The sequence below is a fragment of the Trachurus japonicus genome, chromosome 21, assembly GCF_045865225.1.
Source record: "Trachurus japonicus isolate A0001 chromosome 21, Traja_1.0".
Classification (NCBI taxonomy): Eukaryota; Metazoa; Chordata; class Actinopteri; order Carangiformes; family Carangidae; genus Trachurus; species Trachurus japonicus.
In genome coordinates this window covers 6,733,515-6,758,059 of record NC_140927.1, presented here as the reverse complement: position 1 = coordinate 6,758,059, position 24,545 = coordinate 6,733,515, and the positions used below count along the sequence as shown (strand labels likewise).

Here is a 24,545-nt window from a genome sequence, read left to right as displayed (position 1 = left end):
AATAATCAGGATCTTAAACTAAGCTGAAGGAAACGCTGAGAACTAACACAGTTTTTTATGATTTTTTTTTAACTGTAACGTTCCTGTTATAATGAAGCTCTGTGAGTTTAGAGGGGCCGGGACTTTAACGCATTTATTACGATTAATTAACTACACAAAAATTAACGCATTTTAATCGCACTTATTAATTTTTTTTTTTTTTGTCTCACGTGTGTCTACGTGCGGTGCGCCCGCACGCACGCGAGAGAGGCGGCAGTTTGAGAGGCTGACTGGCAGAGATGAGAGCTGGTGAAATGCTAGCATGGTTATTTAAAACACCATCTCTGATCTCTGCCTGCACATAGATACACAAACACGTATGAAGTATGGACATATATTTTTAAAATATATGTCCATACTTTAGCAATTTTTAACATGGTCATGATGCCTCACTAGACTTGAACCCTGTGTAGCTCCAGCTGTTGCCATGGTGACAGAACAGCTGGTTGCCTACAACACACTGTGTGGACAGGGGAACGCCAGGTGTTTGTTATATGACAACAGCCGTGAGATTTAACAGTTAACACATATTTGTGAGCAATTTCACTGATGATTACATCAAATTCCATTCTGTGTGTTGTCTTTCAGAGAGAAGAGGTTCTCATTTCTCCAGCTCCGAGCACAAACAACTGAATAACCTGCAGTACAGTTACTTCTCTGGACTCTGGATGTTACCACATTTGAACTGTACCACAGCAGGACCACAGAACCTTGGAGCCAATCAAATGGTGTCGGAGGCAGAGCGAAGAGGCAGAGCAGAGAGTTAGGCATCATTTATTCCAAAATAGAAAGCTCTAAGGCAAAACAGACAAGAGAAAAGTGAACAGCGCGTCATAAAAAGCAACAGCTGCAAGTGAGGAACGAGCTCTCATCAAGGACCCACCCAGTCTCATCCTCAGGCTGTGGGAAATTAACCATTTCAAGTCTCAACTTTACAAGAGGGATATAAACCAGATTACTGCAACTATTGACAGACAACTGTTGTACAGTACAATATTACAGATATTCAAATAAGAGGCACCCCAATTTGTGCGGTTTTATCAACAAAATGATAAAGAGATGTCAAATCACTCACTATGTGTATGTAGTGACAGGGGGGACCAACGGAGGCTGCAGGGTGCAGGGGGTCCACCTGCTCCTCTGCTCCGGTCTCCATGCAGTAGCATGTTTGTCGACATAAATAAAAGTTTAGTGCGTGCAAAAGTCCACTGCTTCATGTTGATGATGGAGCGTGTGTCTCAGTGTGGATATTGTCCTCCCAGGGGGGCTCCATCACAGACTCTATTGATTGTGTGAGTAGCATAGTGTTCTGGATTGTGCATTTGAGAAAGTGATGCCTACACTATCACTGTAGAACAAGTAAAAGACGTAACATAATGGTATACACAATGTGGCTAAAACTGGAGCTGCAATTCAAACGCTGACACTTCGGTTGAGTCTCTGTGTCAGACAAACGATGCTTCACAGAACCACCGGGTTCTGCAGTTTAGTGTCTATTTGACCAATTTCTACAAGGGTCAGACTCCTTTGTGCTTCTTGGCAAGGATTCTTTAGAAAAGAACACAGTAAGGCCTTGTTAGTATGGTAAGTTTAAAACCAATTTAAATAGCAATTTTCATCAGCATTCAATTCCTTTTTCTGTTTTTTAGAAAACTTCAAAGAGCCCCTGGAAAACAGGGTCGCTAGCTTTAATTATCAATCTGTACATAAATATTCCTTACAAAAAAAAACAGGAGAACACAAACAAAACAAAAACACTCAGTTCATATTTTTGTATATAAAAATAAGCATCTCTCCTTTTTTTCCCTCTCATCTCTTCACCGGGGCCCTGCTCGGCCCTCTGGGGCTTACAGGGGCCTGAGTGAGAGCCATAGAGTCAGTCGTAAGAGTGCGCACATCTACTCAAAACACAAGCATGCAAAAAGTGAAGACAAACCATTACACATACAACTTTAAAGTGTTGGCATCCAAAATGAGAATCGATGGGGACGGGGAGCAGGAGAAGGGGCCCACAGGCCCAGGGGCCGAGAGAGAGAATATGTGTAATCAGTCAACATTTAGTAACGGAGCATACAGACTTGCTTTGGGTGTTTTTAACACTTCTATTTTTCTTCTGTTTGTTTGATTTAATCTTTTTGAGCTTAAATATACAAAAAGTGCACTCGCCTACATCAACTAAATAATTAAAAAATGGTTTCTTAAATGAAACTCCTGATGTACACATTTGCGGTACAAGCCGCCATTCAGCAGGTGGAGGGTTGGAAGAGTGCAGGACACATCCTGTTGCTTTGTGCTCTATGTAAACCTAATGTGTATCTGTACTATGACTCATTGTGTGTTTGAAATGCAAACGCATTGTGTAGACCTATTTCTGCATGTCCCGCGTGTACGAGGAGATCAGTGTGAGGGTCGAGTCCTCTACTGCAGTGAGTCGCTGTTGTCCAGGCCCAGCCCGGCCATGTCTGCGTCGTCGTCGTCGTCGTCCATGCTGTCCCCCGACTCGTCCTCGCTGTGGCCTCCCAGCATTACCTGCTGCACCGCCAGCGTGGCACCATCTGAGGTCAGGCTCTGCAGACCCTCCACGTTCATCGTCACCATCGTACCTAACAATCAGGACACAGTTCACAGGTTCAATTTCTCTAGCTGAGCTAAACTGATACTGATTATTTCCTGCTTTAACAGCTGAGATGCTTCATGGTGCTTCTCCTGAAAGTTGCCTTTGAAGTGAGACTGTCAGATTTAATTATCAATTCAGCTGCATCTGGACAAGCCCAGCCACTCAGAGAGTTTCAGATTACATCTCTCCTCAGCAGTACCGTCATGTCATTGTTATATAAACATGTGCAATCAACATATTGCAAAAGACTGACTAAAACACCACAAAGTGGAACAAATTACTGTATGACACAGGGTCCTCAAGGTGCAGCACCAGCTGAACCAGGAAAAAAACACTACCGCCTTTCACTCTCTGTCCGAACACACACGTTTACACACAAACGAGTTTCTGGCGGACCGCCACAGTCTCGTTTGTGACCGTCGTAGTATCTCACACAAAATAATATTACAGACAGCAAGTGAGTGTCACGACTTCCTGTATCTGGCCCTTCAAATTAAAAGCCCTATAGCCTTTCATATACAGTTCAGTCATATTGATTTTGACAAGACACGGCTCCAAATGTTTTGTTTTTTTTACTGCAACCAATCGACCAGTGCTTGGTGTACTATTTGAGGGCAGCCCTATTTTGGTCTTTTGCTTTGTTTTGTTGTGTAAACGGTGGACAGTCGTGTTTTCTCTCCAGCCAATGAGAGAAGCTCCGTGCAGCACGAGTAGGAGGGCTGCTAGCCCGCTAGCTGTCCTGGATGCTAGCGAGTGCTACCACCCACTAGCTCGACGCTAACTTCTGCTAGTGGTGGCGGATAGCATCGGTCGATAGCACCCGCTTCCCAGCCCACCACAACAGCTCTCCTACTCGGTGCAGCATAATTCTCGAGTCCCCCGTTGTCGGTGATGGCCAGGTATCGGCCCGCCGCTCCAGTGCTTCACTCGGACTGTATTTCGTTTTCTTTGCAGTCCTGACTAGTCCTAGTTGCTTCGGTTAATTGTTTACATTTACAAATGTTTCTGGAGAATTGGGGCTATGTTTTGGTGAAAGTTGCAAAACTATAGCAGGTACAGTTGATTTGTTATGAATTTTCAAAGTTTTAAGATTTAGATGCTTGCCGTGCCACATTTGCAGCTGAGCAAATCTGGCATGGGACTGGACCTTTGTGCAAAGTTTGGTGAGTTTTCATGCATGGGAAGTAGGATTTCCTCGGAAGAAGACTGGACAGAGCATTAGGGTCCCGGCAGCTTAGGCTGCATGGACCCTAATAAAAGTGTGGTAGTGTCAAATGAATTGGTGTATTTTTCCGATGTGGTCCACCTTTTTGTGTTACTTAAACGTTGTGCTCTATGTGTTGATAGAATGTGACATCATTAAAAGACAGTAAGCTCTCAGCCTGAATTATCCAAATACCAGCAGGAAGATTGGAAGTCCTGTTCTTTCATTAGATGACCAAATCATGTCTTAAAAGGATAGTTCACCCAAAATTCAAATCGCACTCATTATCTACTCACCCTCATGTGGAGTAAGGGCTGGGAGAAGTTTCAGAGTTATCTGTGGCTTCTCTGAGTTACAGGGGGTCTCGGTGTAGCAGTGCATGTCCATATAACGGTTGTAAATGGATACCAACTGTCTTCGTTAACAAAAAGACACACCAAAAAACATCCAAATACCTCCATGCTGCTCGTATGTAATGTCTGTCTTGTATTGAAGCCCCGAAATGCGAAATTGTCCCGAAAAAAATTAAATAAGTCTATATTTCAAGTTTGTTTGCAGCGGAAGCTCCTCTTCCTGGTTTGCCCAAATCCGTCATATGGACATGCAGTGCTACGCCGAGACCCCCTGTAACTCAGAGAAGCCACAGAGGACTCTGAAACTTCTCCCAGCCCTTAGTCGACATGAGGGTGAGTAGATAATGAGTGAAATTTCAATTTTGAGTGAACTATCCCTTTAACATTAAATACAAATTGTACATAGAGAACATTGTTGTGTACCATCTGGCATGGTAACATGCTGCTGGGTTCCTCCACCAGCTGCGATGGAGTCAGGCCAGAAACGCTGCAGTGGCCGATTTTGAGGCGTCTTCTTCTTGGTTTTAGGTGTCTCAGAGGAGCTGGCGTCCAACATGGGCTGCAGGATCCGTCTCCGTGCATTTATAAACCTGAAGAGACAAAACAACCACTCTTAGTTCCGTCACAGTTCTGTGGTTGTACCAGTTGTACCATTTCTCATGGAGTGTGTAGTTTATGGCAGGTGTATCTTAGATGACAGGTCATACACATTATACACATTTACACAGCATTCATTCACACAAGGAAAGGAGAGCAATATAATAAGTGGCCCCAGCTGGACATGACTCTCACTCATCTCACCAGAGAAGACTCACCAGTTGTTGACCTGCAGAAGTGTCAGGTTTGTCTGAGTAGCGATCTGTTTCTTTTCATCCTCTGTTGGATATGGGTGCTGCAGAGGAGAGCAGGGAGAGGGAGCGTCAGTGTTTGCAGTGTTTTTAAGTGTACAGAAAAATCAGATACGAACAGACTCACCCCAATGTGCTGGAAGAGCCATGAGCGCATGACGTTGGTAGCGTGTTTGGGTAGAACGCCACGCTTGTTCTTGGTTGAGCTGTCATCGTGATTAAAGAGATTCAAATCCTGGTGAAACTGCAGCTGGAGCTGAGCAGAGGGACATTCATTTAGACCTTTCCATTAGTCTGGCTCACTAACAATACATTATTTCATTCAAACTCCACTTCACTGCACACTGCACAACTGTTACTGAACTTTAATTGTGAGAGCAATAAAAAGCAAAAAGTAAGGCTGGGTGATATGACAAAAATCACAATATATTTTCCATATTGATGAGGGATGGAACGGTTTATGAAAACCGTCCAAACCGAATGGTTCGCTTTCGGTTCATAGGCATGACAGAGAGGAGAGATGGTGAAACGCTGTTAAACACCACAATAATTTTTCTGAGACACTATGGCGGGCCCAAACCAGACTGCGGCGGGACGCCTATTCCTATGCCTATGGAGCCAAGGTTTCACGTTGTTGGTAAATAATGTGGTTGTAAAAGTAGTAAAGGTAAATTATTTTGTATATTTCATAAGATACAATTTTTGTAAGAACCACAATTGATAAATGTAGGTTATATATTTCAGTGAATAACTAATCGTTCTTCGCTTTCGTTAAATATAACTTTCTTTGCCCAATAAATTAAAAGCATGTTGGAACTATCAATGTCTCCTCTCTTGCAGTGCCAGAATCTCATCTACTTTTAACCTCTGACATTTGATACATCATTGTGACAGTCTGACTGCAGGGCTCCAGACTAACTTTTTTTTACTAGGAGCACAGTGGCCCCTAACTTAAAATTTTAGGAGCACAAGCAGAAATTGAAACCTGAGGGAACTAGAGAATGTGTTCAGTTTGGAAGGATGACTTTAGTTCACTTCCAAGCCCTCTCAGGATGGGACAGTTCACTAATCCACAGCTCCCAAGGCTATAGTCTATTTGTTTCATAATATTTAAAGTAGAGATGATGATGCTTCGCTGTAATATGTTAGACTACTAACTGCATTGCGAGGGATGAAGCAGCGGTACCGCTATATCTGTTATCATATTCTGTAGGTTGAACAGATTGATGAATATTTAGCTTAGCTATTACAGCTTTAATATTTCAACTCTAACTCTAGTAAAAAGCCAATAAGAACTTATTAAAGTCACTTGTTTAACAAGCTGACAGTAATGTTTTAGGACAGCCATTGTTTTTGAAATTAAACACTTTTTTTCAATTCTCTGTAAACCCCCATTAAACATCCAATAAAATATTGCAGCAGTGGTCATGTGCATCCCCTAACATGCAACCAATCTTGACACCACAAACCACCCATCACCCTCAGAGAGACGTTACCTGATTGTTTTGGACGCGAATTGTCCCAGGAGAAAGAGCCTGTGTTACCACCTGGCCCTGAGGAGTGACGACTGTAACAGGCTGGTACACTGTGCCACCTGAAACACACACACACACACACAAAGTGTCCCACTGGTACACGATGGTATCTGAGCAGCATTCACATCAGTACAGTACCTGAGGGAGGGGTTGTATGCCATGATGACATCCCTGCTACCACCTGGGTGGGGTTAACAGCTGTCACGGTAACATTCCCTTGCTGCAGGGCTGACGCTGGCACCACAATCTGACCTTGGGGACTAATGGTCCCCGAGACAGAACTGGGGTTCTGTACGATAGAACAGAAAAAAAAGGGAAAAAAAGGCTTCAGTAACACAACACACCTCTGTTATGCTGTGATTTTACACCACACTGATTTAACTTCAATACTGCATTACAGGTTCAAAGTAAAAAACATCACAAGGCCTGAAAAGCTATTCCAAAACTAGAATTCCCTTGTTTGTCTCTGCTACTCAAACTAGTTTCAGATTGCATTCCTGTTTATCCAGAGTCATATAAAATATGATCCACCTGAGGTCATCCTTGAGTCCTCGTGAACATTTGTGCCAAATGTGAATTTTCAATCAAGGCGTTGTTACTGAGATATTGTGTCAGGAATGGGACAGATTGATAACCTCAAAACAATATGGCTCCAGCACAGAGGAATCTAAACACTGGTGTCAGACAACAACAGATAGAGCTACTATGTTGCTGGTGGTTTCCTGCACCCAGGTGAATGGTGATGGATATACAGTAGTCTATCTACAGGGCATACCTGGGTCTTGGTGGGTGAGAAGGTCGGGACCTGGCCTGGTCCTGGGGAGTACGGGCTGCCTGGGTCCCCACTCAGCAGGGTCTCACTGTTCATCTTAGTCTTGAGGCAGGCGATGTAGCGGCTACAGAAGTCCTTGCATAGGTCACTCACCTTCTCCAGCTCAAGTAGGTGGATCCGCAGCACCTGAATGGCTTTCACCATCTGGAGGTCAGAGGCAAAAACATACAGATTTCATGGCAGTCAACAAAAGAGAAATTGACCAACTTTCTCAAGCTGTACATTGCTGTACCTCTCTGATGTACTGTTGCTTGCATTTAGCTCTAGTTTTGTCTCATTCCAGTGGGATGAGACCAAGGCCATTATGGCTGTTAATTATTGCTCTCAGTATTTTTGTGACTGTAAATATTTTTTGGTTATTTTGGCACATGAATCCAAGTTAAGCTTGACAGTAATCCTGCTACGGAGAACACTAGTTCAGCAATATACAGTGGCAAGAAAAAGTATGTGAACCTTTCAGAATTTCCTAGTTTTCTGCATTAATTGCTTTACTTTCCATTGCAGGCCTTAAGTTTGCCACTCCACAACACTAGTGGGAAAATGTCTTGTGGACTGATGAAGCTAAGATTACATTTTTTGTATTATTTATTTATTTGTATTTTTTGTACGTATGGTGTAAAAATGGCTCTGCATAGCAGCATGTAAACAAACATCATGTCAAATGTGGAGTACGGTGGAGGAGCATCATGGCTTGGGGCTTTGCTGCCTCAGGGTTAGGGTTAGGCCTGGACAGTTTGCCACCATCGAGGACAAAATGACTTCCAGAGTTTATCCAGGCTTCCTACAGGATAATGTCAGGGTGGCTGTCCACCAGCTGAAACTCAGTAGAAGTAGCTACAACAAAAGAAAATCCACCCTTGGGAGCGGCCCAGTCAAAACCAGACCTGAATCCAATAGGGATGCTGTGGAATGACCTCCAGAGAGCCATTCACACCAGACATCCCATAACAACATGGCTGAGCTGAAGCAGTTCTGTCAGGACCAATGGTCCAGACTTCATCCTGAGTGTTCAGCTGGTTGAAGTTGTTGCTGCCAAAGGAGCTTCAACCAGTTATTAAACCCAAAGGTTCACTTACTTTTTCCACCTGCACTGTGAATGTTTAATGAGTATGGACATGAAATATTATAATTATTTGTGTGGTATTAGGTGAAGCACATTGTGTTTGTTCATAGTTGTGACTTAGATGTAGATCGGATCACATTAAATGATCAATTAATGTAGAAAACTAAGAAATTCCAAAGTGTTCACATACTTTTTCTTGCCACTGCATAAGTTACCTTGGTTAGTGGAAGTAAGAATTAACTCTGGCTTGTATCAACAAGACTTAACAAAAAAAGCAACGATTTTCCTTTACATACCTTGATGAAATAGGTTTGTTTAAATATGTAGCTCGCTGTCAAACCCGTTTTATAGTCTTCAGGGAAAATGTCTTGTGGACTGATGAAACATGTACATGGTAAATTCAGAGGGTCCGCCTCTGACATCTTACCAAGTTGTCAAGTTCCAGGTCCTCACTGAAGAAGGGTTTTCCCTCTTTCTCCTGATTGCGGACAAAGTTTTCGATGTCCACATCAAAGCTAGCCGAGGTGATGCAGTCAGAGCTCAGTGTGGACTGCTCACACTTCTCAAACAGCAGGGCCAGCAAAGGGAACAAGGGGTGCCTGTAAATGGTACAATCCACACCACACATACACAAAGAGGACAAATTAATAAGACTATGCTTGCTATACTAATAAAATATACTAATAAAATCAGATGATTAGCCTAAATTTTCAGAATGAAGTGAAAACAAACCATATAGGTTGCACTTCATCTGTCATGAACACAGGATACAGTAATGACTGCACAGTAGTCGGCCTAGGGCACTGTCATTATCCAATAAATGAGGGTATTGTGAGTGTCTGACTTGCTTGCAGCCATGCTTATACAAAAATCAACAAACACATAGTTCACACACAAAAAATAGCAGTAGTTATTAACACACGCTTTGGAATTTTTAATGCCAGAGAGCAATATGAAAGTCACATGAACAAAAGGGGAGGCCTTCATGGACATCATGTGAGCTTTTCTAGGTATCGTTTAGTAGTGTCAGGCCTATCTGAACATGATGAGATTCAAACAGGCAAAGAGAAGAACTTAAATGTAGGAATAGAGGGGTGTTGTTCTGGTTCTCTCTTTTAACAAAACACACACTCAGAATTAGGGCTACCGATATATGGAGGCTTTGTCGGCGTCCATGGGTGTCTGCGGCTCGGTTGGTGTGGGGCTGGGCGGCTCTGCCAACGTCCCCTCAGTAAACTTCTGCTCCGAGTCGCTGTCTACCTTTACCACACCTTGCATCTACAGGAAGAGACAAAACAAAGTAATGAGGACAGACAGGAATAAAGAGACAGAAAGAATCAGAAGAGGTGAAGAGAAGGCGGAGAATGAAGGACATAAAAACATCATGTGAACTCCAAGAGTAACTGGAGGGCAAAGCTGAACACAGAGCCTCACTTCAAGATGATGGAGTCATGAGGACGTGGTCTTAAAACATGTCAGAAAATGCGTTGTACAAATTAAATAAGTATGAAGACTTGTTTACAATGTAATCCAAGGTGGCATAAAGACATAATAAAGTGTCATGAATTTTCAGTCCTGTATCGGTCACTGGGCAGAAAAAAACATGTGTTTTTGTTGAGTGACCTAGTTTTCAATTGGATTTATTCTTATGGTTGTACTGAAAAGTGTCATAGTGTATTATAAATCAGGGGGACAGATGCAATTCATTTTCATTATGTGTTACAATTAAATGTTCATCTTATCCTATACAATGTTATGACTTAATTGTAATATCAGATATAATCCAGAAGATGTGAAGTCACCATTCCACCTAAACTATGTCTTTAGTCTCTGGGCCAGACAGCTACACAGACCCCCCTCTCAGGAGCATACATCTCATCCTTAACCATGTGCCTGTGATCAACAATGACTGAGATTGAGTGCTAAAAATAATCACTTGCTTGGGGTGTAAAAAAAAAAAAAAAAAAAAAAGTCATTCTCAGCTCCTGACACCCACAAATTTGGTCCTTGAAAAAAGATGTTTTGTAAGCGGCTTACATGAGAACAGACACAGAAATGCTTGACATGAATGGGAATTATATTACATCAGCCTATAGCCTAATACTGATTCTATAGTATACTAATATATTATAATAGTGATTTATTTGCAGAAGCCAAGCATGATGTCACCAACAGATTACTAAAACTGACGCAATATCATTGTGCAGTTCCTTTTGTTTGACAAGCCACCACTAAAAATAACAGAATCTATGGACAAAGAGTGTGAGTTATAGCTTGACATATGTGTTTGATTGTATTTAGCAAAGCAAAATTAAAATATATATATAAAAAAAATAAGATACAGTTTAGCAAGGTGGAGCAGGTTGTGTCAGCCTCAAGGGCCCAAAGCAAATGTATCTCTCTCACCCACCTGCTGCTCTCCCTTTGGATACTTGTCTATGGAAACCAGCTGGGCTGCCATCACGTTCACTGCAGATGCTGCAAACACTGGAGCATTATAGAGAGTGGGGACAGGTGGCCAACCTACACATGCACATAGGTTCAGTTAGACCACTTTTAAGTGAAGGCAAAAAGCTCTAATAAATGCATGATGTCAGGTATTTCAGATGACCCATGATGTCAGTTACACTGATGTCATAGTTGTAGTAGTGTAAACTGGGCCGGTGTGACTGACAGAAGGCATGCTTAATTTCATATTACAATAATCAATATTAACAATAAACAACTAAAATAGTAGATAAGAATTAAAACAATTCCATTTAATGTTCAAAAAACTATTAAAGTAATGAAAAAAAAATGTAAACAAAATTAAGTGGCAACTTCAACTCTTGAATGTTCGGCCGGTACATCTGGGCAACACAAAGGCTTCTAAAGACTGGAAATAAACGAGTAACATTTATGAAGAGACTGCTTTTACATATGTATTAATGTAGCGTCTATATTTTAATTCCCTTCTACGACCCACACCACTCATGTAACGTTACAACAAAGGGGAAATTATAGACTCTGAGGTGCGTTGTTGTAACTGTGGTGAGCATGTTCACGGTGTCCTGCAACTGACTTTAACACACCCACCACGATGAATTTAGCATGAGCATTTAGCTTAACGTTAGCGGGTCTGACACCGTTTGTGGCGGCAAGGGGAAATAAAAACTTTCAAGAACATTTGGGGCTAATATAACCTGCTACCCTTGGACTTGGGTAACGACAGTGTTTTTACAGATAAAGAGACTCGGTGAAGTCTGCTTTTCTTTACCATAATATTGATAGCCAGTCTGTAACGCCGACACGTTAGCGTTAGCTCTCGATCGGTATCAACTAAGAGGATTGCCTAAATATGCGAGCGTCTGGCTATGCTACCGCTAACATTAGCAAGGTAGCTACATGTTAACTTAAAAGTGTCTCTCGTGCTGGTACCGTGCACCCAAAATGCAAAGCGCCATATTTAGTAAGGGGAAATCACTGCCAAAACACCAAGCTAAACTGGTTAGCCATGTACAAAAAAGGACCCCGCTGCGGAATGATACGATGCGAGCCGTCTGCCCTAATAAGACAGCATTCGTCGCTTTACCGTTTTGAATTAACATTGTAAATGAATATGCATTTCTTGTCAGCTGTGTAAAATAATTCGACTGCAGTGCTATTTAAAAGCACTATCTGAACACCGGGATAGCCCGTTTGATCCACAAATCCTTCACACATCAGTCAATCAATCAAGCGGGGACAGCTGCCCTAGCCGTCCCCTCCCCTCCGCGGTAGCGATACAACTGACGGGCCTCATTTCTAGCTCTCTCGCCCTTTGCTTTTCCACAATCCTCCTCTGCCCCCAAAACGCCGACATATTTTTTTTACCACCCCCCCACCACCACCCTTGTATACAGGTTTTTTTTATTCTTCCCGGAGCTCTGCCGCTTCTGTTTCCCTTCCAAAAGCACACTCCGCTGCACTGCCTAGGTCCGCGTTCCTCGCCCTGGGGCATTTTTGCGTGCGGCCCAGATTGTTTGATTGATAGGGAACGGAAAAAGAGCGATTTTGAGTGACAGCTTACCTGAGTGCCAATCTTCGTCACACTGACAAGCGGCTGCAGCAATCGGGACCCGCAGTTGTGCCGTTGCGTCATCGCGTAAGGGCACGCAGGGGCGCTCAGCTCATGAATATTTATGAGGTGGGCGGAGACATGACGTTCCGCTGCCTGCCAGTCCTTCTGCACCCTGCCGGGTTTTTTTCTTTTCTTGCAAACGCTATTCACTGTCCTTATTTACACAACACGTTTTCTATGTATATCTCCAGCTTAACACCCCTTTATGCATATTCTCTCCACATCCGATACTAATACACACGAAAATAACAACAGATGCTCATTGTTTACTTGTACAGAGACGCATAGAGACAGGATAATTAGGACACTGTGTAGGGAGGCAGGCTAGGGGGTCAAAATTGTAATCATTAAAATAGAAATACAGAAAACCATTTGCACACTCAGCTCTATTCAAATTAACCCCCCACCCCCCAGGCAGAAAAGCAGCATAAAAGAAGCGTTTGATCTTTGCCTGCTGCTTTGTACACCTATTCCTTTATGTAAGACAAAAGACAAAACAGAATCACACCAGGCAGAAACACACTATACTTCCTATTTGTGTACTTTAATAATATTACATTTCAACATCTGAATTCCATGCTGTGATAGATGGGGGGAGGATCACACGTAAAGAGGGACAACACCATCATCACAGTCTATAAGCATTATAAAGGTTTGCAGCCAAGCCAGCTCCTCTAGTGCCTGGGTGAGGGTCTGCCAGAGGAGGGCTGAGGGAGACGAAACTTGGCCATCTCTAAATCCAGGTCAGCAAATGTGTAAGGGTTGTAGCCGTGGTGTTGGCAGTTTTTATAGGTGCTGTTGTCAAATGGCTCCTCAGGCTCTGGAGGCGCTGCTGCTGCAGCCTCTGCAGCCTCTGCAGAATGAGAAAGACAAAGAGGCATGTGAGAGAAAGTTGAATCTGCTGCAAAGATTAGTGTCCCAAATCTTCCTCCTGTTTATGCATAAAAACAGAAGTGGTACAAGATACGCCAAATGCAATGCTGAGTCTAGTCTACCTGTCTCTTTGTCACTGTCTGTATTTCTAATAAGCTATAGAGTAAAAGAGCTTTGAAAATATTTGAGGGTTTTTCAAGGGACCATCCATTTACATATTCACACATGCTTACAAAGGTGGTTTTTAGTGTAGCCTTCCCTATAATGGGCAACATGACCCCCAACAGAGTGTGGAGACACACTGGTGTGAAAAGTCTCAGAGCGTGTGAAGGTAAACGTGCTAGCAGACAGTCCATGCTAGAAAGAATACTGCTGGAGGCATGGAATGGATTTCAGAGAGGGCAACAAGTCAAAAATCAAATTTCAAACAAGGCTTTGGTGCATCTGATCACACAGATACGTTGTGTTCTTAAAATACTAATTTACTTCTACATCTAAATCTGTCTGATAACTCCTCAGCATCCTGTCACAAGTTAAACAACGTTTAAGACAAAGAAAAACTGTACACATCCACAATCAAAGAGGGATACATTTACAAGCACATTTTAAATTTTTCAGTTATCAATGCAGATCCCAAAGGTTTCCAGGAGGACAACAGATTAACAGATGTTTAAAAAAAAAAAGGAAGAAATGAACAAGTGGGGAAACAAATTTCCAAGGTGAGGACAGAGTTGTTCCAGGAAGCAGAATCCCCCCAGCCTCGGAGAAGAACATGCTGACAATGGGCTGTGGTCACAGGCAGACTCTGAGAGATCTACTGGCTGCTTATCAGGTCAACTTACACAGCTCATATCATGACAATGAGCTAATGATGAATAATCGTGTGTGATCCTGCTTCCTGAAACACCTCCACTGACTCCACCCACTCCCAGCTCTGCTCGTCCTGCTGCTGTCAGAGGCAGGACTCTCCACAGTACGAGCATGTGCTATCTTAATAGTTAGCAGAAGTTGGACCTGGCATTATGACATTATGAAACAAACAACAGCATTATTACCTGTAACCTTAACAGTAACTCTGAAAACCTGAAACCAATATTCAATACAGAGATGCTATGAAGGAAAAAAAAAAAACGAGGATGGGCCAAAGTGAGACATGTATCAAAATGAGCAAAGTAATCTGGGAATGAGGCTGGATCTGGAAACTGTGAGGACTGGCAGAGCAAGAGGTGTTAAGAAAGGGATGAGAGGAAAACAGAAGCAGGAGCAGAGTCAGGCTACATCCACACAGCTACGCTTTCATTTGAAACCAAACCCATCTCTAGACGAGTGTTTCAGACCAACATCAATACACACCTGAAAAGACATAATTACCTACAATGGGACTGTGTGTGTGTGTATGAGCAGGGAGTAGACGTCTACACTGCTGGTCAGCTGTAGAAGATACTCAGAGCAAGGACCAGCAAAAGTTATCCATACTGTATTGACCACTGGTAGTCGAGGCCGATACCACCCAATCAGGAGATGAGGCAGGTGACTCCGTTTCTGTCTGTTCAGGCTACAAACCTACCAAGATTTTTTAAAAACCCAAGTATGTAACTTATTTGGCTTCATATTGCCAAATATTGCTTTCATGAATATGAATTTCACTGAAGTCCAATCACACCCGCATACAAATGAAAGCTTTCTCGTACCTTAGAATGAGTTGTTACAAGTCGTTACAAATACATAAGTGGACGACGCACCGAACCGAGGCGGCCATGTTGCATCGCCATTTTTTACGTTGAGTGGCAGCGTGACTGTAGGTAACCACGGAAACTCACCGGAGCTGTCGGCTCGGGGAGAACGTTTTCCAGGTAGCGCCTGTTTAAACTGTCACCACTGTGTAGTGTGAGGAAGGACGGAGGCACTGGTGTTGCAGTCAGGCAGACGGCCGTTGGCAAACCAACCGGATGTCATTTTACTCGAGAAAGACAAGACATGACAACATATTGTCACGCCTGTATTGTTTTGCCTCGTGCTGGCGGACCACTTGTTCACATAGACGCTTGTTTATCCTGTTACATGCAGCGTCTGTTGTCTGTCTGACGTCTGCCCGATTTCACGTGAATGCAACATCAAGAATACGTTGCGATATGCAACCGCACCGCTAGATGGGTGTAATTCCTACATATTATACCTTTAATATAAAACAGTTCTAGCAGTCTCTACTCTAGAAGTCTCTGTTTCCAGATGCACTTCAAAACAAAAACCATAAACCTATTAGTGTGGACGTAGCCTAGTGACAGTATGCCATTAGCAATTTTGCTTGCACCATGCACTGACAGGGACAACACAGTTGTATGGGTCAAAATGAGACAATCCTAAATGACAAGCAAGAAAGCAAGACCATGTGAAAGCTGTGAAGAATCTGGACAGAATAGAAGCAAAAAGCCCTGAAAGCAGTGTTAAAGGTGTAACCACTACAACAACAGCAAGCACAAGAACCAGGCTGAAACCAACGCAAAGACAGGTTATGTATGACAGGGATGGCAAAAAGCAAACAAGGTTATTTAAAAGAATCCAGAGATGATGTGACAGTAACGACTATGTGACGAGCTGACACCTTAACAGTACACAGAACTTAGAAGGCTTAGAGAATAGTATGGTTATCTGTGGGGGCTTAAAGATCCACAAAGAAAAGAGGGAGAAGAATTTTTTTGGGGGGGGATGGGTGGTGTGGTGTGTACCCTCAGATGGTTCAGCTTGGGCCTCTGCCTGCAGCTCCTCTCCTACAGCTTCAGCTATGACTGGAGCAGGGTCCACCAGCTCCTCAGCGCTCTCCAGAGGGCCCGAAACTGAAGCTGAAGCTTCAGCAACAACTTCGACAGGCGCTGCTTCAGCTTCTACAGTCTCCGTAGCAACTTCGACAGGGGCTGCTTCAGCTTCTACAGTCTCCGTGGCAACTTCGACAGGGGCTGCTTCAGCTTCTAGCTCCGTGGCAACTTCAACAGGGGCTGGTTCAGCTTCTACAGGCTTCGTGGCAACTTCAACAGGGGCTGGTTCAGCTTCTACAGTCTCCGTGGCAACTTGGACAGGGGCTGGTTCAGCTTCTAGCTCCGTGGCAACATCGACAGGGGCTGGTTCAGCTTCTAGCTCCGTGGCAACATCGACAGGGGCTGGTTCAGCTTCTAGCTCCGTGGCAACTTCAACAGGGGCTGGTTCAGCTTCTACAGGCTTCGTGGCAACTTCAACAGGGGCTGGTTCAGCTTCTACAGGCTCCATCACAGGGGTCACAGCTTCAGCGGGGCTATGCTCTGTAGATTCCACAGGAGCACCAGCTGCTGGAGTTGCAGCCTCTATCACATCTTCAGCTGGAGCTTCAGGGACATCTTCTATCATTTCTGCAGCAGGTTTCACTGCGGCTTCAGCTGGAGCTGTGGTGCTGGTGGCAGCGACCTCTGGAGCGTCTTCTGTGGCAGCGTCCACAATCTCAGGGGCAGAGTCCACTAACATGTCAGAGCTTCCGCTGGGCGTCTCCACGGCAGCGGGCTCTGATGCGGCTGGAGAAGTCTCCTCTGCAGCATCAGCAACCAAGGCAGGAGAATCTTCTTTTTCTGATGGAACTTCTTTCGTAGCCTCATGACTTTCTTTCTTCACCTCTGGCGTGTGCTGGACTATTTCTTCTTTCACATGGGGTTCTGACACCTCTGGTGCTGGGGTCTTGGTTTCAATCTTCACTTCTGACTTATCTTCAGAGTCAGAGTCTGAGTCAGAGTCGGAATCTGAGTCAGAATCTGAGTCACTGGATGATGATGAGGATGCTCCATCAACTGCAGGATCTGCAGGCTGGGCGGATGCTGTGTTGGGTGGCTCTGATGTTGAGGCTGCGACTGGAGTGTCGTCTTGTGTGACTGTTTCAGCTGCTGCATGGACCAGGTTTTCAGGAGCTGTCGCCTCGGTGACAGGTGGAGGTGGAGGTGTGTCGGCAACAACCTGAACACCATCTGGGTCGGGAGCTGGATGTGAGGAAGCTGCTGGAGCTTCAGCTGTTTCACCGGCGGCCACAGTCACAGAAGCTGTAGCTGCTTCTGTTTGTGCGGTGGCCGCTGGTTCGGCTGCACTTACAGACTGAGCTGGGAAAACCTCAGACTGGGAAAACCTAACTGGGAAGGCAACGGCAGTCTTGTAGGCTAACAGGGCTGCTCTGTCATCAGGAGACACTGCTGCTGTAGGAAACAGGAGTGGTTAATAAGGACAAACACGCACAATTAAATGGCTAATTATTTACAGCGCCAGACAAGTTTGGACATGCCTTCTTATTCACAGTTTCTCCTTATTTTCTGCACTATATAGACTGGCACATACACAAAACAACAGGTTGCATCTTCAGAGTGGCCTACGTTTGATTTTATGATCAGCTTCACGTTGAATTGAATTTGAATTTGAATTTTTGAGTTTATATTCAAACGTGTGTAAAATTAAAAAAAAAAAAAGGAAATAAAAACAAAAAAATGAAATCCTTATATGCACAAGTTCGAAAAAGGGGTGGGAATTTTTTCCCACCCCTTTCTACTCATTATGGTTTATATATATCTATCTATCAACACATAAATATCCATATGAATATATATATACAGTATATATACTTCATAAATATCTGTATCAATAAACATAGCACATACATTATTAACACATACAGGTAAAAGCCAGTGAATTAGAATATTTTGAAAAACTTGATTTATTTCAGTAATTGCATTCAAAAGGTGTAACTTGTACATTATATTTATTCATTGCACACAGACTGATGCATTCAAATGTTTATTTCATTTAATTTTGATGATTTGAAGTGGCAACAAATGAAAATCCAAAATTCCGTGTGTCACAAAATTAGAATATTACTTAAGGCTAATACAAAAAAGGGATTTTTAGAAATGTTGGCCAACTGAAAAGTATGAAAATGAAAAATATGAGCATGTACAATACTCAATACTTGGTTGGAGCTCCTTTTGCCTCAATTACTGCGTTAATGCGGCGTGGCATGGAGTCGATGAGTTTCTGGCACTGCTCAGGTGTTATGAGAGCCCAGGTTGCTCTGATAGTGGCCTTCAACAATTCTGCGTTTTTGGGTCTGGCATTCTGCATCTTCCTTTTCACAATACCCCACAGATTTTCTATGGGGCTAAGGTCAGGGGAGTTGGCTGGCCAATTTAGAACAGAAATACCATGGTCCGTAAACCAGGCACGGGTAGATTTTGCGCTGTGTGCAGGCGCCAAGTCCTGTTGGAACTTGAAATCTCCATCTCCATAGAGCAGGTCAGCAGCAGGAAGCATGAAGTGCTCTAAAACTTGCTGGTATACGGCTGCGTTGACCCTGGATCTCAGGAAAGTGTAAAGTGTAAAGTAAAGTGTAAAGTTTCCACCATCAGTGATGGTTTGGGGTGCCATGTCATCTGCTGGTGTCGGTCCACTCTGTTTCCTGAGATCCAGGGTCAACGCAGCCGTATACCAGCAAGTTTTAGAGCACTTCATGCTTCCTGCTGCTGACCTGCTCTATGGAGATGGAGATTTCAAGTTCCAACAGGACTTGGCGCCTGCACACAGCGCAAAATCTACCCGTGCCTGGTTTACGGACCATGGTATTTCTGTTCTAAATTGGCCAGCCAACTCCCCTGACCTTAGCCCCATAGAAAATCTGTGGGGTATTGTGAAAAGGAAGATGCAGAATGCCAGACCCAAAAACGCAGAAGAGTTGAAGGCCACTATCAGAGCAACCTGGGCTCTCATAACACCTGAGCAGTGCCAGAAACTCATCGACTCCATGCCACGCCGCATTAACGCAGTAATTGAGGCAAAAGGAGCTCCAACCAAGTATTGAGTATTGTACATGCTCATATTTTTCATTTTCATACTTTTCAGTTGGCCAACATTTCTAAAAATCCCTTTTTTGTATTAGCCTTAAGTAATATTCTAATTTTGTGACACACGGAATTCTGGATTTTCATTTGTTGCCACTTCAAATCATCAAAATTAAATGAAATAAACATTTGAATGCATCAGTCTGTGTGCAATGAATAAATATAATGTACAAGTTACACCTTTTGAATGCAATTACTGAAATAAATCAAGTTTTTCAAAATATTCTAATTCACTGGCTTTTACCTGTATATAGTAGGCTACATAAATATCCACATCATCTTATCATATGCCATCCGGTTGCCAACAGTCTTGAAGGAGTTCATACAGTTGAACACCATTGGCAGCTTGTCTTTAACTCTGCGTCCTACTCATCCCTCACAGACCTACAGGTGAGCTGGTTCATTGTGCTGCTGAAAACTAATGATGGCCCCACTAATGGGATGGCATGTGGCTACAGAACGTTATAGTAATGTTGGTTAAATCTCCAACATTCATGTAGGTGCTGCTAACAGGTGATGTGTATGGCTGCTTCTCCTCTGCAGCAGAGCTAAGTTCTGGTATCCCTCTATAGCCTGATTTGTCTGAGCATTTGATGGTTTTTACAACCGCACTTAAAGAAACTTTCTTATTCAAGTTCGGACTGAGCTTCATCTTTTCCAGTAATGTTGAACAATCATATCTTATTACTTAGTTGAGTTGGTGCTGGTGTAGACTGGAAGTTATATGTCTAATGTCTGCGGCCTAAAATTAGTTTCCATCTTTAATTGTGAAAGAAGTGACTAATGTCAGACGGTTCTATGAGTACACTACAAGGCCAGTCTACATAATTCCATATGTTTACCTCAGTATTGTTTTAGAAGACCAAAGAAAAAGCTATGAATATGTGGGAGTGTCCAAACCATCGACTGATGCTGTATTATCGCACCCAAATCAGCTTTCCCTGAATTTCACATGGCAAGTCAATATGTAAAGGAAATATTCATTAACAAAAACAAAAGTTGACCTGGTTGATACAGTTAGAGTATTTATATTCGCAATTACACACAATCAGTAACACTTTATTACAGACTGAATTTAAAACTGAGGATGAAGTGGATGGCTGGAAGAGAGAACATTTAGACCATAATACTGTATGTGTCTTACTCTGGCTCGCAGCTTTGGTCTTTTTGGCCGGTTCTCCAGTCTGAGTGCAGAGAGGAGCAGCGGAGCGCCTCAGGACACCCCAGCTGTCCACCTGGAGATGCTGCAGAGAAGCAGAGAAGACAGACTTATTGTTACTGAGGCTGACTTTAATTCTTATGGACAAGCTTGTTTGCAGGAATCACAGAGACTGGTTGATCACAGACTGGCACAAACAGTATCCTCTAGTAGGGGAGACCGGGGACAGTTGCAACACTTTTTGCATTTGGCTCTCTTACTCAGAGACGGTTTGGATCAGACAAACCAAATCTTTATACAATAAACTTACATTTGTCTGTTAATAGCCAACACAATTAAAAGATGATTACAGAATCCACATTCTTCACAATTTGCATTTGAGTGTAAGGAGTCAGATGTTGCAACATGTTACAAATACAATATATTTCATGTCTAGTAAAAGGATTATTATCAAAAATGTAAGTTCTATAGTGTTATTTATTCATCAGCTTTGATCAGATGGCAATTACAGTATAGATTTGTCTAGATTAGGAGGCCTTATTTTATGTGCAGATGTCAAATATTCAAATTGAAAAAAAAAGACTTTCAGTGACATAGGATGAATGGAACAATTTGTGGGGGAATAACTTTTATATTGCCATTGTCATTTATTCTCTCATCATTTTAATATTAGCAATACAACAGTAAAAAAAAAAATTAATGTCAAAATACTGTTTTGTGGTCTGTTTTTATATTCATATATTGCACGGGGACAGTTGCAACAGCCATGATTAAACCCCATGTGCTAGCTAAACAAAGTGCTCTTGATACATGCTAATCATATCATCTTAAAGTTAACATATCACTCCTTTAAACCATATAAGTTTGAGCAGAATCACAAAAAGAGTGACAACAGTTTTAACAAAAACAAAGCTCAAGAAAAAAATACTTTCATACCTCAAAAACAGTTTTTTTGCAATAAATCCTGGAGCATCTTTTGAATTCAACTGATTTCTCTCTGCAACGGGGGGAATCCAACTATGCATGTGCAGTGTGAGTATCATCACTCTAGCTTGTTCCTGATTGGAGAAAAATGACATGTTGCAACCACCCCTGTTGCTACTGTCCCCCGGTCTCCTCTAGTAATAACTAAAAACATTGAGGAACTCGGTAATAACAGAAAAGAAAAATGCTATTCAACTTAGCTGAGCCGGTTGATAGTACAGGACAGGTTATCCAAGATGATCAATGTTAGCTACAGTTAATCCAGATAATCCTGGGTATGTTAAACTGGCTTTGTAGGACAAGCCTCTGAACACTGGGGCTCAGAGTGGTCCACCTCAGAGCAGAGGCCTCAAAGAGCCCCGAGGTCTAGACAGAGTGAGACATAGCTAGAGTATAAGAGCGCATTTCTTCTTACAACACTGATGCATGCCTGTAAATTTATTTTAACAGGGTCCAAGAATAAAAGATAAACAGTGAAAATGGACATTATGTCCTCTTGAAACTGCTGAGTCAATTACAAAGTTAGACAAAGTCCACAGTTCCAGCAGAGAGTAGCTACGGATTCTCTGGTGGAATTTCATTCCAGTTCAGGATACAAACCTCCTTTTGCTTGTTAAGATGATGTGACAGTTGTTAATGTACTTTTCAGATTTTGAATGTTATTGGTTTGATTCCTACATTTTGAACATACATAATATCCTTTAACCATAACCATATCATACCAACATCAAACAGGATTTCAGCACTACTAGGCCTATTTCTCCAGAAACAGAAATAGGGATAGGGAACCAAAAAAGTCCCCACCTGTGGGTCCTGGGGACTCACTCACTACTTTGACAACAGTATAAGTACTTCTGTAGATCGTAGAAAGTCAGAAGTAAGACTATTGTAATATCTGACTTTATGAAAAGTGGACTGAAAGATCTGACCATTTCCAAAAATAACTAATAGTCAAGTATAGCAGCCTACAGGTACTGGAAAGACCTGCAGTAATCCAGTAAAAGTACTTGGTAACTGTCCACCCATGGTTGTTCATAACGTGGTTCTGTTATAATAATAATAATATTGATCAGGTGTATTTCAGGTTGATGGACCACAGTTTACACCATTCCTTCTTGGTTCACGTAGAAGACAGGCAGGTCGGGGTCAGGACCAGGACCAGGACCAGGACCAGGGCCACAGGACGCCCGCCCAGAGCGAGTTGTCCCGGCTGCTGTGTCCTGGTCCCCGGTCCCCTGACCCCCGTCAGGACCTGGTTTCCAAACAGACCCTTTGGAGACGTCTGGGAGACAGTTGAGGTGTTTTACCTTGAGAGCGCCCAGTCGTCCTAAGCGTAGCAAGGAAGTCGCCATGTTGTGTTCCCAGTGTTCAGCTCCGACCGGAAACTTTAGCTGAACAAACAGTTCCGCAATGAAAAGGACGGTTCTGACGTCACTGAATGTAAAGCGTGTCACTCGCTGTTTTCTAAAGTAAAAAAAAAAAGGTTGTTTTCTAAAGTATGTCGACTCATAAAGTATGTGTTTGATATGCCTACACGAGCGTACACGCAAATTCCATCTCTGAAATTGTTCCTAATTTAATACGTTTTACATGTATAATATTCACATGTAGGCTATTATTATTATTATTATTATTATTATTATTATTATTATTATTATTATTATTATTATTATTATTATTATTATTATTATTATTATTATTATTATCATGGGAGCAGCCACAATGGGCAGCAGGTTTGGAGACACAGCAGAACATAACTAGCCAGGCTAGCGCCGCCTACTGGTTCCGGCTAATTTCATTTGCCTCAAACATGTAGTCAGGACACTCGGGTAAGTGAAGGCGATGACGTTGAACTCAAGCGCTCATGATTAACCTATGAGCTTAACCGGTGTATAGCACACGTGACCACCAAGCAGCAGCGATTAGTTGAAGCAAATGTAAGCAACCGCCTCCCGGAAGCAAACGAATCCCTATGGCTGGTGTTCAGACGCTATATGAAATGTAATGAAATAAGCGGCTGATGCATCAGGCTAGAACATAACTACTTGAACTCATACAATGAGACAGATTGAGCACTGTGTGGTTTATTAACAAAGATGTCATCCACAGTAAAGGGCAGCAACGTCATAATCCGTCAATTCAGAGTGTCAGACCCATAGACATAGTCAGACCCAGGTCAGACCCCGGGCCGGCACTTCTTCACCGTTTTGTTGCTAATAATTTCCTCTCATCATCATTATTGCAAAGTGAAAACATAATTTTGAAATATATAGGAAACTGAGACCCAGAAGTAAACATCAGCCCCACTTTGACCTGTGATAAACACACTGTGGCCTATCACTGACTGAAAGCTCTGTCTCAAATGTGTACTGGAGTACAGTAGCCTATTATTTAGATCACAAGTTTCCAAAATAAAAAATATTCAAGTAGCTGATGAGTAGCTAGTTGTCATGTTCAAACATGAAACAGCTACATCAGTGATGATCACAGCCTCCAGTCTTTTTTGGGTCTGATGTCTCAATCCTGCAGCTGAAAACACTTCTGAAACCAGTCTGAACAGTGGAACCCATAGACAGCTGTGCTTCTTGCCCCTGCTGAACACACAGCAGTACATTTGACCAGAGGATTTTGCAGTTTTCAGTTGTTTTACATCAGAAATATTCTCACAGAACAGTTCATCTTTCTCCCACACAGATAAGTTGCCTTCACACATTCTCTGGAGTTGAATTTCAACATTTTATTATATGATATTACACACCTTCCTAAACACAATGGTGAGGAAATTTCTTGGCAATGATTTACTTCCGAGATTTTCAAATGTTTCCAATGGAGAATAATGTGGAAAAATGCAATGCTGGGGTCAAAGACCCCTAAAGGTCACCAAAGGTCATCCAACAAAGTGGTTCCACGTCTGAAATCAAAACTTGTGTATGAAATGCTGAAAGTTTCATGCTTTAGTCATAAAATGCACAATTAGTTTGCTTATCTGCCCCACTAATTCTCTAAACCAAATGACAACACTTTTTCCACTGTAGTCAATTTTTG

General features: G+C 42.6%; 3 protein-coding genes across 9 annotated transcripts in view; 1 reads left to right on the top strand and 2 right to left on the bottom strand.

Annotated features, from left to right (window-relative positions):
• Nucleotides 1–804, top strand: part of tmprss3a (transmembrane serine protease 3a) — a 49,623-nt gene extending 48,819 nt beyond the window's left edge. The window contains exon 14 of the mRNA XM_085764172.1: nt 635–804. Within this exon, the coding sequence (XP_085620298.1) occupies nt 635–672 (38 nt within the window). The 3' untranslated portion in view covers nt 673–804. The remainder of the gene's footprint in view (nt 1–634) is intronic.
• On the bottom strand, nt 798–12,668 carry pknox1.1 (pbx/knotted 1 homeobox 1.1). 2 transcript variants are annotated; one of them, XM_085765910.1, is made up of 11 exons: nt 12,540–12,668; nt 10,902–11,014; nt 9,639–9,769; nt 8,919–9,090; nt 7,372–7,572; nt 6,735–6,885; nt 6,558–6,655; nt 5,189–5,317; nt 5,029–5,105; nt 4,637–4,803; nt 798–2,642 (listed from the first exon to the last, which is right to left on the bottom strand). In XM_085765910.1, exons 2-11 carry the CDS (start codon nt 10,950–10,952, stop codon nt 2,458–2,460), a joined length of 1,362 nt encoding a protein of 453 aa, XP_085622036.1. In that variant the 5' UTR covers nt 10,953–11,014; nt 12,540–12,668; the 3' UTR covers nt 798–2,457. The 2 variants fall into 2 exon arrangements, with proteins under 2 accessions (XP_085622036.1, XP_085622035.1); XM_085765909.1 differs by having other exon boundaries at nt 12,157–12,560.
• Nucleotides 12,669–13,115: 447 nt separating this feature from the next.
• On the bottom strand, nt 13,116–22,967 carry ndufv3 (NADH:ubiquinone oxidoreductase subunit V3). Of its 6 annotated transcripts, none has more exons than XM_085765901.1 (5): nt 22,808–22,967; nt 20,502–20,601; nt 16,674–17,668; nt 16,190–16,556; nt 13,116–13,434 (listed from the first exon to the last, which is right to left on the bottom strand). In XM_085765901.1, the coding sequence occupies exons 1-5, from the start codon at nt 22,850–22,852 to the stop codon at nt 13,265–13,267; spliced, it is 1,677 nt and encodes a 558-aa protein (XP_085622027.1). In that variant the 5' UTR covers nt 22,853–22,967; the 3' UTR covers nt 13,116–13,264. The 6 variants fall into 6 exon arrangements, with proteins under 6 accessions (XP_085622027.1, XP_085622030.1, XP_085622026.1 ...); XM_085765904.1 differs by having other exon boundaries at nt 16,190–16,433; XM_085765900.1 differs by having other exon boundaries at nt 16,190–16,634; nt 16,716–17,668.
• Between the last annotated feature and the right edge of the window lie 1,578 nt (nt 22,968–24,545).